The 13,695-nt window shown below is 37.2% G+C and overlaps 1 protein-coding gene across 2 annotated transcripts in view; it reads right to left on the bottom strand.

Moving 5' to 3' along the window:
• Nucleotides 1-13,695, bottom strand: part of USP3 (ubiquitin specific peptidase 3) — a 112,474-nt gene that overhangs the window by 34,885 nt on the left and 63,894 nt on the right. For both annotated transcript variants that reach the window (XM_055435450.2, XM_088839677.1), the window contains 3 exons: nucleotides 10,045-10,191; nucleotides 6,838-6,944; nucleotides 6,587-6,667 (listed from right to left, as the gene is read on the bottom strand). In XM_055435450.2, the coding sequence (XP_055291425.2) occupies nucleotides 6,587-6,667; nucleotides 6,838-6,944; nucleotides 10,045-10,191 (335 nt within the window). The remainder of the gene's footprint in view (nucleotides 1-6,586; nucleotides 6,668-6,837; nucleotides 6,945-10,044; nucleotides 10,192-13,695) is intronic.

Here is a 13,695-nt window from a genome sequence, read left to right as displayed (position 1 = left end):
CTCTGGACTTCCTATCTTGTTCCAATTGATCTATATTTCTGTTTTTGTGCCAGTACCATACTATTTTGATTACTGTAGTTGAGGTACAGTCTGAAGTCAGGGAGCCTGATTCCTCCAGCTCTGTTTTTTCCCTTTCTCAAGACTGCTTTGGCTATCTGGAGTCTTTTGTGTTTGCATACAAACTGTAAACTTCTTTTGTTCTAGTTCTGTGAAAAATGCTATTGGTTATTTGATACGGATTGCACTGAATCTGTTCATTGCTTTGGGTAGTAGAGTCGTTTTTATATTGATTCTTACAATACAAGAACATGGTGTATCTCTCTGTCATCTTTGATTTCTTTTATCAGTATCTTATAGTTTTCTGAGTACAGATCTTTTGCCTCTGTAGGCAAGTTTACTCCTAGGTATTTTGTTCTTTTTGAAGTGACGGTACATGGGACTGTTTCCTTAATTTCTCTTTCTGACCTTTCATTGTTAGTATACAGAAATCCCAGAAATTTCTGTGTATTAATTTTGTATCTTACAACTTTACCAGATTCACTGATTAGTTCTAGTGGTTTTCTGGTAATTTCCTATCTATGGTATTATATCATCTCAAAACAGACACTTCTTTTGGAACCCTTTTTTTTCTCTTCTGATTGCTGTGGCTTAAGACTTCCAAAACTATGTTGAATAAAAGTCATGAGAGTGGACATCCTTGTCTTGTTCCTGATCTTAGAGGAAATGCTTTCAGCTTTTCACTGTTGAGTGTAATGTTAGCGGTGGGTTTGTTGTATGTAGCCTTTATAATGTTGATATTGGTTCTCTCTATGCCCACTTTCTGGAGAGCTTTATTTTTTAATCATAAATGAATGTTAAATTTTATCAAAAGCTTTTTCTGAATCTGTTGAGATGATCATAGGGCTTTTATTCTTCAATGTGTTAATGTGGCATATCACACTGATTTGCAGTTACTGAAAAATCCTTGTATCCCTGGCTAAATCCCACTTGATCATGGTTAGGGATACTTTTAATGTATTATTGGATTCAGTTTGCTAGTATTTTGTTGAGAATTTTTGCAACTGTGTTCATTAGTGATAGTGGCCTGTAATTTTCTTTGTTGTGGTATCTTTATCTGGTTTTGGCATCAGGGTGATTGTGGCTTTTTCGATTGAGTTTAGCAGTGTTCCTTACTATTTAATATTTTATAATAGTTTCAGAAGAATAGATATTAAGTCTTCTCTAAGTGTTTGATAGAACTCACGTGTGAAGCCATCTGATCCTAGACTTTTGTTTGTTGGAAGTTTTTAAGTCACAGTGTCACTTTTAGTACTTCGGATAAGTCTGTTCACATTTCTTCTGGTTCAGTCTTGGAAAGTTATACATTTCTAAGAATATGTCCATTTCTCCCAAGCTGTCTATTTCATGGGCATATAGTTGCTTATAGTAGTCTCTTATGATCCCTTGTATTTCTGTGATGTCCACTGTAACTTAATTTTTCATTTCTGATTTTATTGATTTGCGCCCTCTCCCTTTCTGTTCCTTAATGCATCTGGTAAAGGTTAATCGAAGAACCAGCTTTTGGTTTCACTGATCTTTTCTATTGCTTTCATTGTCTCCATTTCTTTCTGCTCCCATCTTTATGATTTCTTCTGCTAATTTTGAGTTTTGTTTTTCTTTCTTTAGTTGCTTTAGCTGTAAGATTAGGCTGTTTACTTGAGATTTTTCTTGTTTTCTGAAGTAAGATTGTCTTACTATAAACTTCCTTCTTAAAGTTGCTTTTTCTGTGTCCCCTAGGTTTTGTACTGTGGTGTCCATCTGCTCTAAAGTGTCATTTAAGGCCTGTGCTTCCTTACTGATTTTCTGTCTGGATCTGTCCATCAATGTAAGTAGGGTGTTAAAGTCCCCCACTATTGTGTTACCATCCATTTCTCCTTCTATGACTGTTAGGAGTTCCTCCATGTATAAGACAAATGCTATGCTGGGTGCATATTTACAATTGTCATATCTTCCTGGATTAATCTTGATTATTTTGTATGGTCCTTTTTTGCCTCTTGTAACATTTTTTACTTTAAAGTCGATTTTGCCTGATATGAGTATTACTATTCCAGCTTTCTTTGATTTTCATTTGTACGGAATACCTTTCTCCATCCCCTTTCAGTTTGTATGTGTCCTTAGATCTGAAGTGGGTCTCCTGAGGACAGCATACATGTGTGTGTGTCTTGTTTCTGTATCCATTCAGCCAATCTGTGTCTTCTGAATGAGCATTTAATCTGTTTACATTTAAGGTAATTATCAATATATATGTTCTTAAGGCCACTTTGTTCATTGTTTTGGATTTGTTTTTGTAGGTCTTTTTTCTTCCCTTCCCTTGTGATTTGATGGATATCTTTAGTGTTGGGTTTGGATTACTTTTTGTGAGCATGTATCTTGTAGGTTTTTGGCTTGCAATTACCATGAGGTTTTGATATAGCAGTCTATATATATATATATATATATATACACACATACACACAAGATTAAGTTGCCTGTCTCTTAATTTCAAATGCATTTGTACTCTCCTCACCATTGCAGGTCTTGATATATTTGTGTATGATTGATTTCCTACTTTCCCTGTTTGGCTGCCTTTACCAGTGAACTTTCCCATTAGTAATTTTCTCATTTTTAGTTGTGGCCTTAATTTTCTGTCTAGAAAAGTTCCTTTCCTATTTGTTGTAAAGATGATTTGGGTGTGCTGAGTTCTTTTAGCTTTTGCTTGTCTGTAAAGCTCTTGATTTCTCTGTCAAAGCTAAGCCTTTCTGGGTAGAGTATTCTTGGTTGTGTGTTTTTTCCCTTTCATCACTTTAAATATATCATGCCACTCCCTTCTGGCCTGCAGAGTTTCTGCTTAAAAAAAATCAGCTGATAACCAGACAGGAATTCCCTAGTTGATTTTAATATTTTCTCTTTAATTTTTGTCAATTTGATTAATGTGTGTCTTAATGTGTTCCTCATTGGGTTTATCCTGTATGAGACTCTCTGCACTTCTTGGACTTGAATGTGTGTTTCCTTTCCTTAGGGAATTTTTTGGCTATTATCTTATCAAATACTTTCTCAGGCCCTTTCTTCTCCTTCTGGGACCCCTACAATGCAAACGTTGGTACATTTAATGTTGTCCCAGAAGTCCCTTGGACTGTCCACATTTCTTTTTCCTTAATTCTGTTCCAAAGCAGTGATTTCCAGCAATCTGGTGTCCAGCTCACTTTTTCGTCTGCCCCATTGATTCTACTACTGATTCCATCTACTGTGTCTTTCATTTCCGTTACTGTTCATCTCTGTTCTTTAAAGCATCTAGCTCTTTATTGCATCCCCTCAGTCTATGCCTCCATTCTTTTCCTGAGATCTTGGATCTTCTTTACTATCATTACTCTGAATGTTTCTCCAAGGAGAGTGCCTGTCTTCATTCTGCTTAGTTGTTCTTGGGTTTTATATTGTTCCTTCGTCTAGAACATATTTCTTTGCCATCTCATTGTATCTAATTTTGTGCATCTGTGGTCTCTATTTTCCAAGCTGCAGGACTATAATTCTCCTTGGTTCTGGTGCCTTCCCCCTGGTGGGTGAGTTGATCCAGGGACTGGTACTTGCCCACTGGTGGGTAGAGCTGGGTTTTGTCCCTCTGATAGGCAGGGCTGTCTCAAGTGATGTGTTTATAGGTGGCTGTTGGGTGGAGCCAGGTGCCAAAATGGCCACCTCTGGGAGAGCTCACAATGATGAGCCTTCCCTGGGGTGTTCACTACCACTGTCCTTGCCCCTGCAGTGAGCCACAACTGACCCCCGCCTCCCCAGGACCCCCTCTTAAGACCCAAAGGTAGGTCGAGCCCATGCTCCTATGGAGTCACTGCTTTGCCCTGGGTCCCAGTACATGTGAAACCTCGTGGGCACCCTCCAAGAGTGGAGTCTCTTGCTCCCCCCAGCCCTGTGGAGCTCCTACAGTCAAGCCTGACTGGTTTCTAAAGCCAAACGCTCTGGAGGCCCTGATTCCAGACCCCCAGGCTGGGGAGTCTGATGTGGGGCTCAGAACTCTCACTTCTTATGGGAGAGTCTCTGTGATATGATTATTTTCCAGTTTGTGGGTCACCCTCCCACCAGATATGGGAGTTGATTATAAAACAGAAGCATTCCTACCATCTCACTGTGACTTCTTTGTCTTTGGGTGTAGAATATCTTTTTTGGTGGGTTCGAGTCTTTTTTGTCAATGGCTATTCAACAATCAGTTGTGACTTTGGTGTTTTTGTGAGAGGAGGTAAATTCATGTCCTACTCCACCATCTTGTCTCCCGCCTCTTTCTCATTCTTAAGCAGAAGTTGAGCCCTGACTCACAGGTAGGTGTCTTTGATGGTTCATCATGAAAGATAATGCCACTGTGTGCTGCTGTGTTTCTACTGTGCAATTTGGTTACCTTATGAAAGTTTCTGAAATAAGGTGCTTTTTCATCCTGAAATTTTTCTAGCCTCCTGGGTCCTTTACACCTTCTTGAAAATTATCAGCATCATCTGAAAATCTCATTTTGTTGTGTTTCACAGATACTGCATGGTTTAGAAATTCTGAAGCTGACAGTAAGCTCTTTTAATAAAATAAAAATCAAAAGCATGAGGATTCAAAGGAAAGTCAGTTGAGAATACAGGAAACATGTTTCTGGGCCCCCTGATGCTAATACCAATCTGTATCAGATTTCAGTAAGTCTATGCCAAGAAAAATTCTATTTGGGATGTGAGGCAAATGCAACTTGTCACTTTTCTTGTTTGTAGTAAGTACAGCTTATAACCACCTGTGTAAGCTGTGTCACTCTCCTGGATGGTCTCCAGAAAGAAAAATCTCTCAGTATTAGAGCATTCTGGGATAAGTTTAAGTGAAATGTTATAGAAAGCAATAAGAACCAAGTATGTGACCAATTCAGGAGGGGTGGGAGGAATCAGCACTGAGGATAAGAAGGAAAGAAACAAGAACAAATGAGTGTCTCTGTGTCTTGAAGTCAAAACTCATCTGGACTGATCAGTGTTGTTAAACATGAGGAAATATTATTCAAATATATACCCATATATATATACACACTGAGGAATAACATTAATATTAGTGTTCTTATTGAAATTTTAAGATGAATTCAGTCTAATTTAGATTATATAGTTTAAGGCTAATTCCTTTAAAATTTTCATTGATTTCCTCTCTAAATGATCAAATAATGTTTGTTTCATGCTTAAACTAGCCTGAATTCACATGCTGTAAATATACAGAGAAAATGATCTGACACTTGCTATCAAGTAAACTGTGATATTTTCTTCATCTCAAACAGGCCAGAAACAGTTTTAGAGAAACATACTGTAGTCACATATTTTAGGGGGAAGCGGCATGAATGGGGCTTCCTTAAATTTATTCCATACTCTTGTTCAAAAAAGACAGACAAAACTGTCAGATGGAGAACAAACTAAAAGCATCTACAAAGTGTTTTCATATACATTTTGCTGAATAATTTGATTCTAGAGCAGCACTGTCCATGATGGAACTTTCTGCAATAGTGGAAATGTTCTGCATCTGTGCTGACCACTGGCCACATATGGCTACAGAGCACCTGAGTTTTAAATTTTGATTAAATTTTAATAGGCACATGTGACTTTGTGGTTGCATGTTGGACAGTGCAGTTTTAGACCAACAGAACCTTCTTCTGTTCTGTAGGAAAAGATTATATAATATGTATATAAATCATTATGACAATATTACCTAAAACTGTTAAAGGACAAAAAAAGAGTTACTTTTGGTGAACATGCCCTTCAGGGTAGAAACTTTTGTTATTTGCTTTCAGTGTAGAGGTCCTTAATGACAGGACACATACTAGATCATCTTTTTTTTTTTCTAATCCTAGTTTCTTCTTTCTCTGACTGAAAAGAATAATTAGTCATTTTAGTGGTTGATCAAGGACAGGTCTTTTGCCTTGACTAAAGTAGTTAATACTCAGGAAGGAAAAAATTTGTTCAAAAATCTCTTAAATGTGCTTTTTAATTTCCCAGTTAAAACCAAGGCCTCAGGCTTAGCCAACAGTTGTTATCATCAAGAGCTCTCAAATTACCAGTCATACAAAAGAGTAAATGACACCACAATTTATAAAGCTTTTCTGAGGTTCTTTCTCCCTCTGGATACTAGGGGAATAGCCATAGAATAAATTCTATTTCATTAGATCAGAAGAAAAGTTTTGTGATAGATTTACAATTATTAAAAAGAAGAAGAGTCTGGGGCAGAATGGATACATATGCATGTATGTATGGCTGAGTCCCTTTGCTGTCCACCTGAAACTATCACAACATTATTAATCGACTACACGCCAATACAAAATAAAAAGTTTAAAAATAAAAAGAGGTAAGAAGTAGTTTACACTTGACAGCAGGTCAATACCTCTGGCAGATATTCTTGCTAAACAATTTTTTTTTGGACAGGAAGAGACATTCAGGTTTGACTTAAGTTATAGCACAAATTCATTAAAATAATCAACACAGCACTTATAGATGAAACTTATAAATGTATTATTCAGCTATTTCAGGGTGAGGGAAGAAATTCCAGAACATTAAAGTATCTTTACCTCGTAATGAACAAGTTGGTCCATTTTCTTGATTCTTAGAGCGTTTATTTCTGAACTGACTTGGAATATCTAATGAAAGGTCTTAAAAGGAAATAGGAAAACAGAACTGTTACAGGAATATATAACCACACAAAAAATAATTTCCAAAATGATGTATTTTAAGGATTTATCTCTTTACTGTCTTAGCTTTCAAAGGAAACATTGCAGTTATTAATACAGTATCATATCATCACATGGCAAATATGTCTTACCTAGGAATGGATCAAACTTTCTAGATTCTGTCCCACATATGAGACAGTTAACTTCATTTTGGAGAATGCCTCCGAATATAGCCGTGACAACCGTAGATGCTCCATTTCTAAAGAAAATCACAAAGGAAAATATCTCAGCAAAAAACTAAAATATATGTAAAAGCTCCTCTAGGTCACTCCCTACTCCCTTTGGCGGATATATATATTAATTTAAGTTACAGAATAACACAAAAGCTTAAAAGCTAAATAGATGTATACCAAATAAAAGGTTTAAGCCACTGGCCTTCCTCTGACCCCTCTACCAATCCCACTACTTTCTATACTACAAAGGTTACTAATGCTGAACATTTGCCATTACTAATAGATCACATACATACCTGTACTCACAGCAAGAGGACCCCTTTTCCCTCAAATATACCCCTCAGGAAACCCCCTTATATTAGATCCTTTGCAAAATTTCTCATCATATGAGGATCTCTCTAAATTACATTACTTTGAACAACAACCTTCAAAGATAGTTTAAGATTTTTTTTAGATGTTCACATTTGGGCAAAATGAAGTAAACAAATTTAACATATACTTCGTCATCACTGGTAGAGATATGATTTCTCAATTAAACACTTAATATAATTCCCTTGTAGAGATCAAAAATATGTACAGCACTGTAAGAATAAGACACCAACTGTCCTAATGTTACTTAACCTATGTGTGCCTCAGCTTCATCAAAGGTCAAACAGGAATGACATCTATCTACCTTAGAAGCCTGGTGATGATGAAATGAGAATATACGTACAATGCTTTCTAGACAAGTGCTTACCAAAAAGAAAGCCCTTTGAGCACTGTCAGCATCTTTGACCTGAATAATCAGGGTCACACCTGCTCTGCTTGTCTTCTCTTCCCGAAGTACATATCTTGGATGTGTACCTCACTCTGTGACAGGGGCATGGCGTGCCAGCTGACAAGGTGCATCAGTGACAGTATGATTAGCAAGCACTTATGTACTTACGCGCCAGGCTCCATTCTAAACACTTTCCATGTGCTAAACTAATCCCCACAACAACTCTGAGGTAGAGAAGATTACCTCCATTTTACAGACAAGGAAGCTGAGGTTCAAAGGTTAAATAACTTGGCCCAAGTTCACACAGCTGGCCTGACCTGAGCACCTTCTCTGAACACTATGCTCCTTCTCTTAACAATATAATATTGATGGGTATATACTTTGGTTAAAATTATTTAAAATCCCAAATGGCTCCAGGTTTCACTGCAACCACAGGAACCCACATAAAACTGTCAACAGAACAAAGATAAATCAGAATAAATGAAATTAAATTATTAATGGCACTGAGGTTATTTTATTGTGTGCTTTCATTAATAGCACTATAGTGAACACAGATGTGAACTTTTGTGCACTTATGCAGTTATCTGAGCCAGTATATTGCTCTTTTTCACTAATAGTAATTTGAGGTGGTTTTTGTCCCTTGCAGTCAATAGTATTCCTAAGACACTGAACCATACTTTGAGTTGCTCCAAATGAAACCTACTGCAATGATGAGACAGAAAAAACCTACCCAAGCAAACCTATTATTTTAAAAGTTCTGCTTCCTTTTCTTTGAAAGGGCTTCCTTCTGTACTGGTAAAAGAAATATGCTGTAGCTTTTTAAGTTGTACATGGCTTTAGTATTACAAAGGATATACCCCCAAAAAATCTACTGAAAATAAAGGGTTTATGACTGATCCTTTCATACTGATATTCACATACTCTGCTGCCTTTAATTAAAATGGAAACTGCTTTATTAAAAAGCAGTACATTTAAACTCAATGTACTTCTTCCTTTACAATTTCTTCCTCTGAAAAAAAGATACTAATCAAGTCTTGGCTATTTTAAAACAAGATTCACAAATTATTTCAAAATCACTATCCTACTTATTATAACTGCATACCAAGAAAGCATAAATATCAGCTACTTGGACCGGCTGTTACACTGAGAAGGTCCTTTATACTTGCACTAAGGAGTTTCTATATATTAAAAATAACCCACTGGCTATTTATTTCTACCATCCTCACCCCCACCTTCAGTAGGGTTTGATGTGTTTATACGAATAAATACAAATATAGGAGACCTTTTTTGCTGATTTTTTTTTTTTGCAGTTTTAGCAAGTCTCTCATCCTTAGATCCTGAAATGCATCCTCCAGTGAATTTAAGGAAATATAAAGAAGCCTGAGTTTTTAATATCTGAGAAGGGAACAGCTACGCACTCCAGTATTGTAGCCTGGAGAATTCCATGGACTGTATAGTCCATAGGGTCACAAAGAGTCGGACACGACTGAGCAACTTTCACTTTTATGTTCCTAACTCACTAATGAAACTTAAAATTTACTACTATTTAAAATATCATTAAAAGATATGGATTAATACTGAAAACTCAGGAGTTACTAAAAGAACAACCTGTGACTATCACAAAATATGATACCTCCTCACTTCATATGTACTTGCCTTCTTAGAGCCCAGCTCAGTATCCTTTGTGTGTGATTACACCATCACATAAAATACAAAGCAGAATTTGTCATTTAATACTATGTTTGAATTGATGCTAGCAGCAGGGACATTTCAACCAGATCACAGTTCCTTCCCCCTCTATACTCATTTCTAACTTGAACAAAGCTACTAGGACCTTTAGGATCAAACATTTTAAGAAGTATGGCCATTCATATTAATCACCCTTCTCTGATACAATCAGATTAACTCTGAGACTACAGATTTATTGACTCCAAGGCAATAATACTACAGCGACCCTATATATTATTTTCTTTTGTTCTTTGGGAAATTCATCTCATAAAGTCCCTTTCCTGCACAGATAAGTATAAAGTTTTTCCAAAAATTTGAACACAAGGAGACAAATAACCAAAATCCAAGCTGAAATAAAAGTCGATTAAGTCTCCCTCAGCAAAATAAACATTCTGATCTCAATGTATATTTGGGAGTATTAGTATTTGGGAAAGCAACCCAAAAGGTTGTTTCGTTCATATCGAGAGGCAAAAAAAACCCCAAAATTCAGAAAAGTTATCAGTGCCTCAGTGTGATTAAAGATCAGGTTAAAAATATAAAATTATTTTTGGAAAGTCCAAAATGAAGCTGTAGGAAAATAATACACATTCAAAATATTTTAAACCTTCGTGATCAGTGAACAAATGAAAGTGAAATCTTACATGCAACATTTGTTACTTGCAGACAGAGTAGAATTCTCTTGCAGAATTGATGAGCGGGAAATACCGTTGAAACCACCCTGGAGTTCCAAGTGCAGGTGGTCTAGCAGGTAGCGCATGAACTCATGGGCATCCTGCTGCTGATAGCCCCTTGAAGCAAACGGAAACAGTCACTGAGTGGCTCTGCCCGCCCGGCCAAACACGCTGGAGGGTGAATTGCTGGGAGGGCCGCAACGCTGCGCTCAGAACACAGGGAGGCGCCCTCATCCCTCATCCTCACTTTCTCCTTGTCTTACACACAAAATTACCTTCAAGACAGAATTCCACTTCTTAAAAATAAGTTTGGAAACCCGGACTAGTAGAGCTAACTGGACTTGCAGTGATCTCAACTGACCTCACATAAGAGGAACACTAAGAGGCAAAAAGGGGGTTGTGGGACCTGCCTGAAGTCCTACAACAGGAGAGTAACACAGATGGGACCACAACCCTGTCTCCCGGATGGACTATGAATCTCATTTCCCACACAGCCTCTCTAGGAGATGCTCACATGTTAAAACTTCACATCATATACCTGCACCAGAAAACTAGGTCTAAAGTTTTATTAAAGTTTGTTTTAAGAAATAAAATCTTTAGATTAAAAGATACTAATTTTCAAACACTGGCTGAAAGGAAGAAAAATTTTATCTAAAGAACTAAAGATGTCTAACATTCTATGCTTACATCCTAATCTCTGATTCAAAGGACATTTTTTAAACAAAATTTTCAAAATGCATTGACTCATATACAATTATGCTCTAGCCTAAAACCTGAATATATATAGCCACATATTCTGAGGTTATTTCTTATACTCTATTCAGTCAGGAAATTCTGTGGAATTCTTATGCTAATACAGATCAATGACAAGTGCAGAGTAATGTAAATCTGACAAAATTAAGCTGGTACAGCTAGAAGGGTTAGAGGTTTATGTAGATAAGTCAGCAGTGATGTCTAAAGTACATTTATAAAATTATGGATAGGAAAGACTTCTGCCTTACATTTTTTACCAGAATGGAAGGTTCTCTGTAATCTCTGCCCTAAGTGGCAAGTTTTCTGGCCTGGTCTGAGTCAAAACTTTCATCGCCCTTCTAGGCAGTGGTTCCACAAACAAAATTTCTTTTAACCAGATTTTCCCCCTTTTCCTAAAATTTCTCCTGGAAATAAATTATGGAAATAATCTGCCTAATCAATGGAATTTACATCGAAAATCAGTATTTCACTGTAACTTTTCTAAACTATTTAGTAAATAGTAGGAAACGGTAAACCACTCCAGTATTCTTGCCTGGAGAATCCCATGGACGGAGAAGCCTGGTAGGCTACAGTCCACGGGGTCGCAAAGAGTCGGACACGACTGAGCGACGGAACGGAACGGAATACATATGTTGCTCAAGTATTTAAGACTCTTATGAATAAAATGTTAAACTTAAGTTAAAAGTAAAACTATTCAAAGTTGGTAGTTCCTTTATATATATCTAAGGAGATGCTTTAAACCCTTTCAATATACATCTTTTTCATGACTCAAAGATCAGATCAGTATCTCAGGTCATATCTAAAATTCTATCCTATATAAAAAAGTTTTATTCTCTGACCAAAATAACCTAATACCTAATCATCATTTTCTAAAATGGATCAGTAAAACCTTTATCTTGTAGTTATGTCAATTTGCATTTTTATCACATATCCATCCCTTAAAATAATCTGCCTAATGTACATTAATGAACATTTCCAACCATATCATGATTCTCTTTCCTTATATCAAAATACATTATTTTCTACTGTTTCCTTTACCATTAGAAATACATTTGGTGACCTGTATGAGATCATGGAACACTCATTGTTTCATAAAGGTAAGTTATAAGCATCTGTTACAATTTGTGATCTTTACCCAGAGAAGGAAAAGTCTGTGTTTCTTCTAGGACTAGCACCTTTTTTTTATTCTGACTAAAGAGACATTTCCATTTCTAAACATTTAAATAAAGCCTTTCATTGACTTATCTGAAGAACGGCAGCTCCAGTTTTACCACTGTTCCTTATCCTCACTTGCTTGTGACCTTACATGAAGATTACCTCCTTCTCTTTAATGTCTATAGAAAATCTGTATCATAAAGATAAGTCATCTTAGAGAGCACACTGCAAACATAAAAAGCCTAGACGATCAGAAGGCCTCCATTCCGAATGAGGGTTGCAGATGAGGTACAACACACAGGAACACAGAGCAACTATCTCTTCATCTCAAGAACAAAGAAAGGTTCCAATGAAGAAAATGTGACTTTGTGCCTGTTTAAGCGAAAAGCAGATATTCCAAATGAAACAGACACCACATCATACAGGCACACACAAGCACTTGTGCAAGGCTCCAACATGCACAACTGTGACACATGCCTATGCATTAGTGACCGTTTGCTGTTTAGTAAGGACCACTGCATTATGTGTAAAATGGTAAAGACCAACATGGAATAGGATATGCCTCTATGGAATTTTATCACTCTAAAAAAGCTTCTTCTGAAATATCTAGGACACATAAGAGTTTTAGGTTCTGTTCATATTTAAAATAATTTTGCCCAAATTATCTGCAAAACCAAAAGCAGTTACATTTAGCTATTCCTACCCAGTGTATATTGTCACCCTGCTTATTTAACTTACATGCAGAGTACATAATAAGAAACGCTGGGCTGGAAGAAGCACAAGCTGGAATCAAGATTGCTGAGAGAAATATCAATCACCTCAGATATGCAGATGACACCACCCTTACGGCAGAAAGTGAAGTAAAAAGCCTCTTGATGAAAGTAAGAGAGTGAAAAAGTTGGCTTGAAGCTCAACATTCAGAAAACGAAGATCATGGCATCTGGTCCCATCACTTTATGGGAAATATATGGGGAAACAGTGGAAACAGTGTCAGACTTCATTTTTGGGGGCTCCAAAATCACTGCAGATGCTGATTGCAGCCAGGAAATTAAAAGACGCTTACTCCTTGGAAGGAAAGTTATGACCAACCTAGATAGCATATTAAAAAGCAGAGACATTACTTTGCCAACAAAGGTCTGTCTAGTCAAGGCTATGGTTTTTCCAGTGGTCATGTATGGATGTGAGAGTTGGACTGTGAAGAAAGCTGATCGCCGAAGAATTGATGCTTTTGAACTGTGGTGTTGGAGAAGACTCTTGAGAGTCCCTTGGACTGCAAGGAGATCCAACCAGTCCATTCTAAAGGAGATCAGTCCTGGGTATTAATTGGAAGGACTGATGCTAAAGCTGAAACTCCAATACTTTGGCCACCTCATGCGACGAGTTGACTCACTGGTAAAGACTCTGATGCTAGGAGGGATTGAGGGCGGGAGGAGAAGGGGACGACAGAGAATGAGATGGCTGGATGGCATCACTGACTCGATGGACATGAGTTTGAGTGAACTCCGGGAGTTGGTGATGGACAGGGAGGCCTGGCGTGCTGTGATTCATGGGGTCGCAAAGAGTCGGACATGACTGAGCTACTGAACTGTACTGAACTGAACCCAGTGTAAGGCATCAATCAAGGCTGAGTTTCTTCGAGACAAAAATACTAGCAAATGAAAATAATAATGTTTTTGTTTACAAACAAAATAAAACCTATACAATAGATAAATT

The sequence above is a fragment of the Moschus berezovskii genome, chromosome 9 (assembly GCF_049115385.1).
Source record: "Moschus berezovskii isolate FMDL1 chromosome 9, NW_MosBer_1.0, whole genome shotgun sequence".
Classification (NCBI taxonomy): domain Eukaryota; kingdom Metazoa; phylum Chordata; class Mammalia; order Artiodactyla; family Moschidae; genus Moschus; species Moschus berezovskii.
The sequence above is the reverse complement of the archived record's forward strand: the minus strand, read 5'-3'. Positions and strand labels throughout refer to the sequence as shown.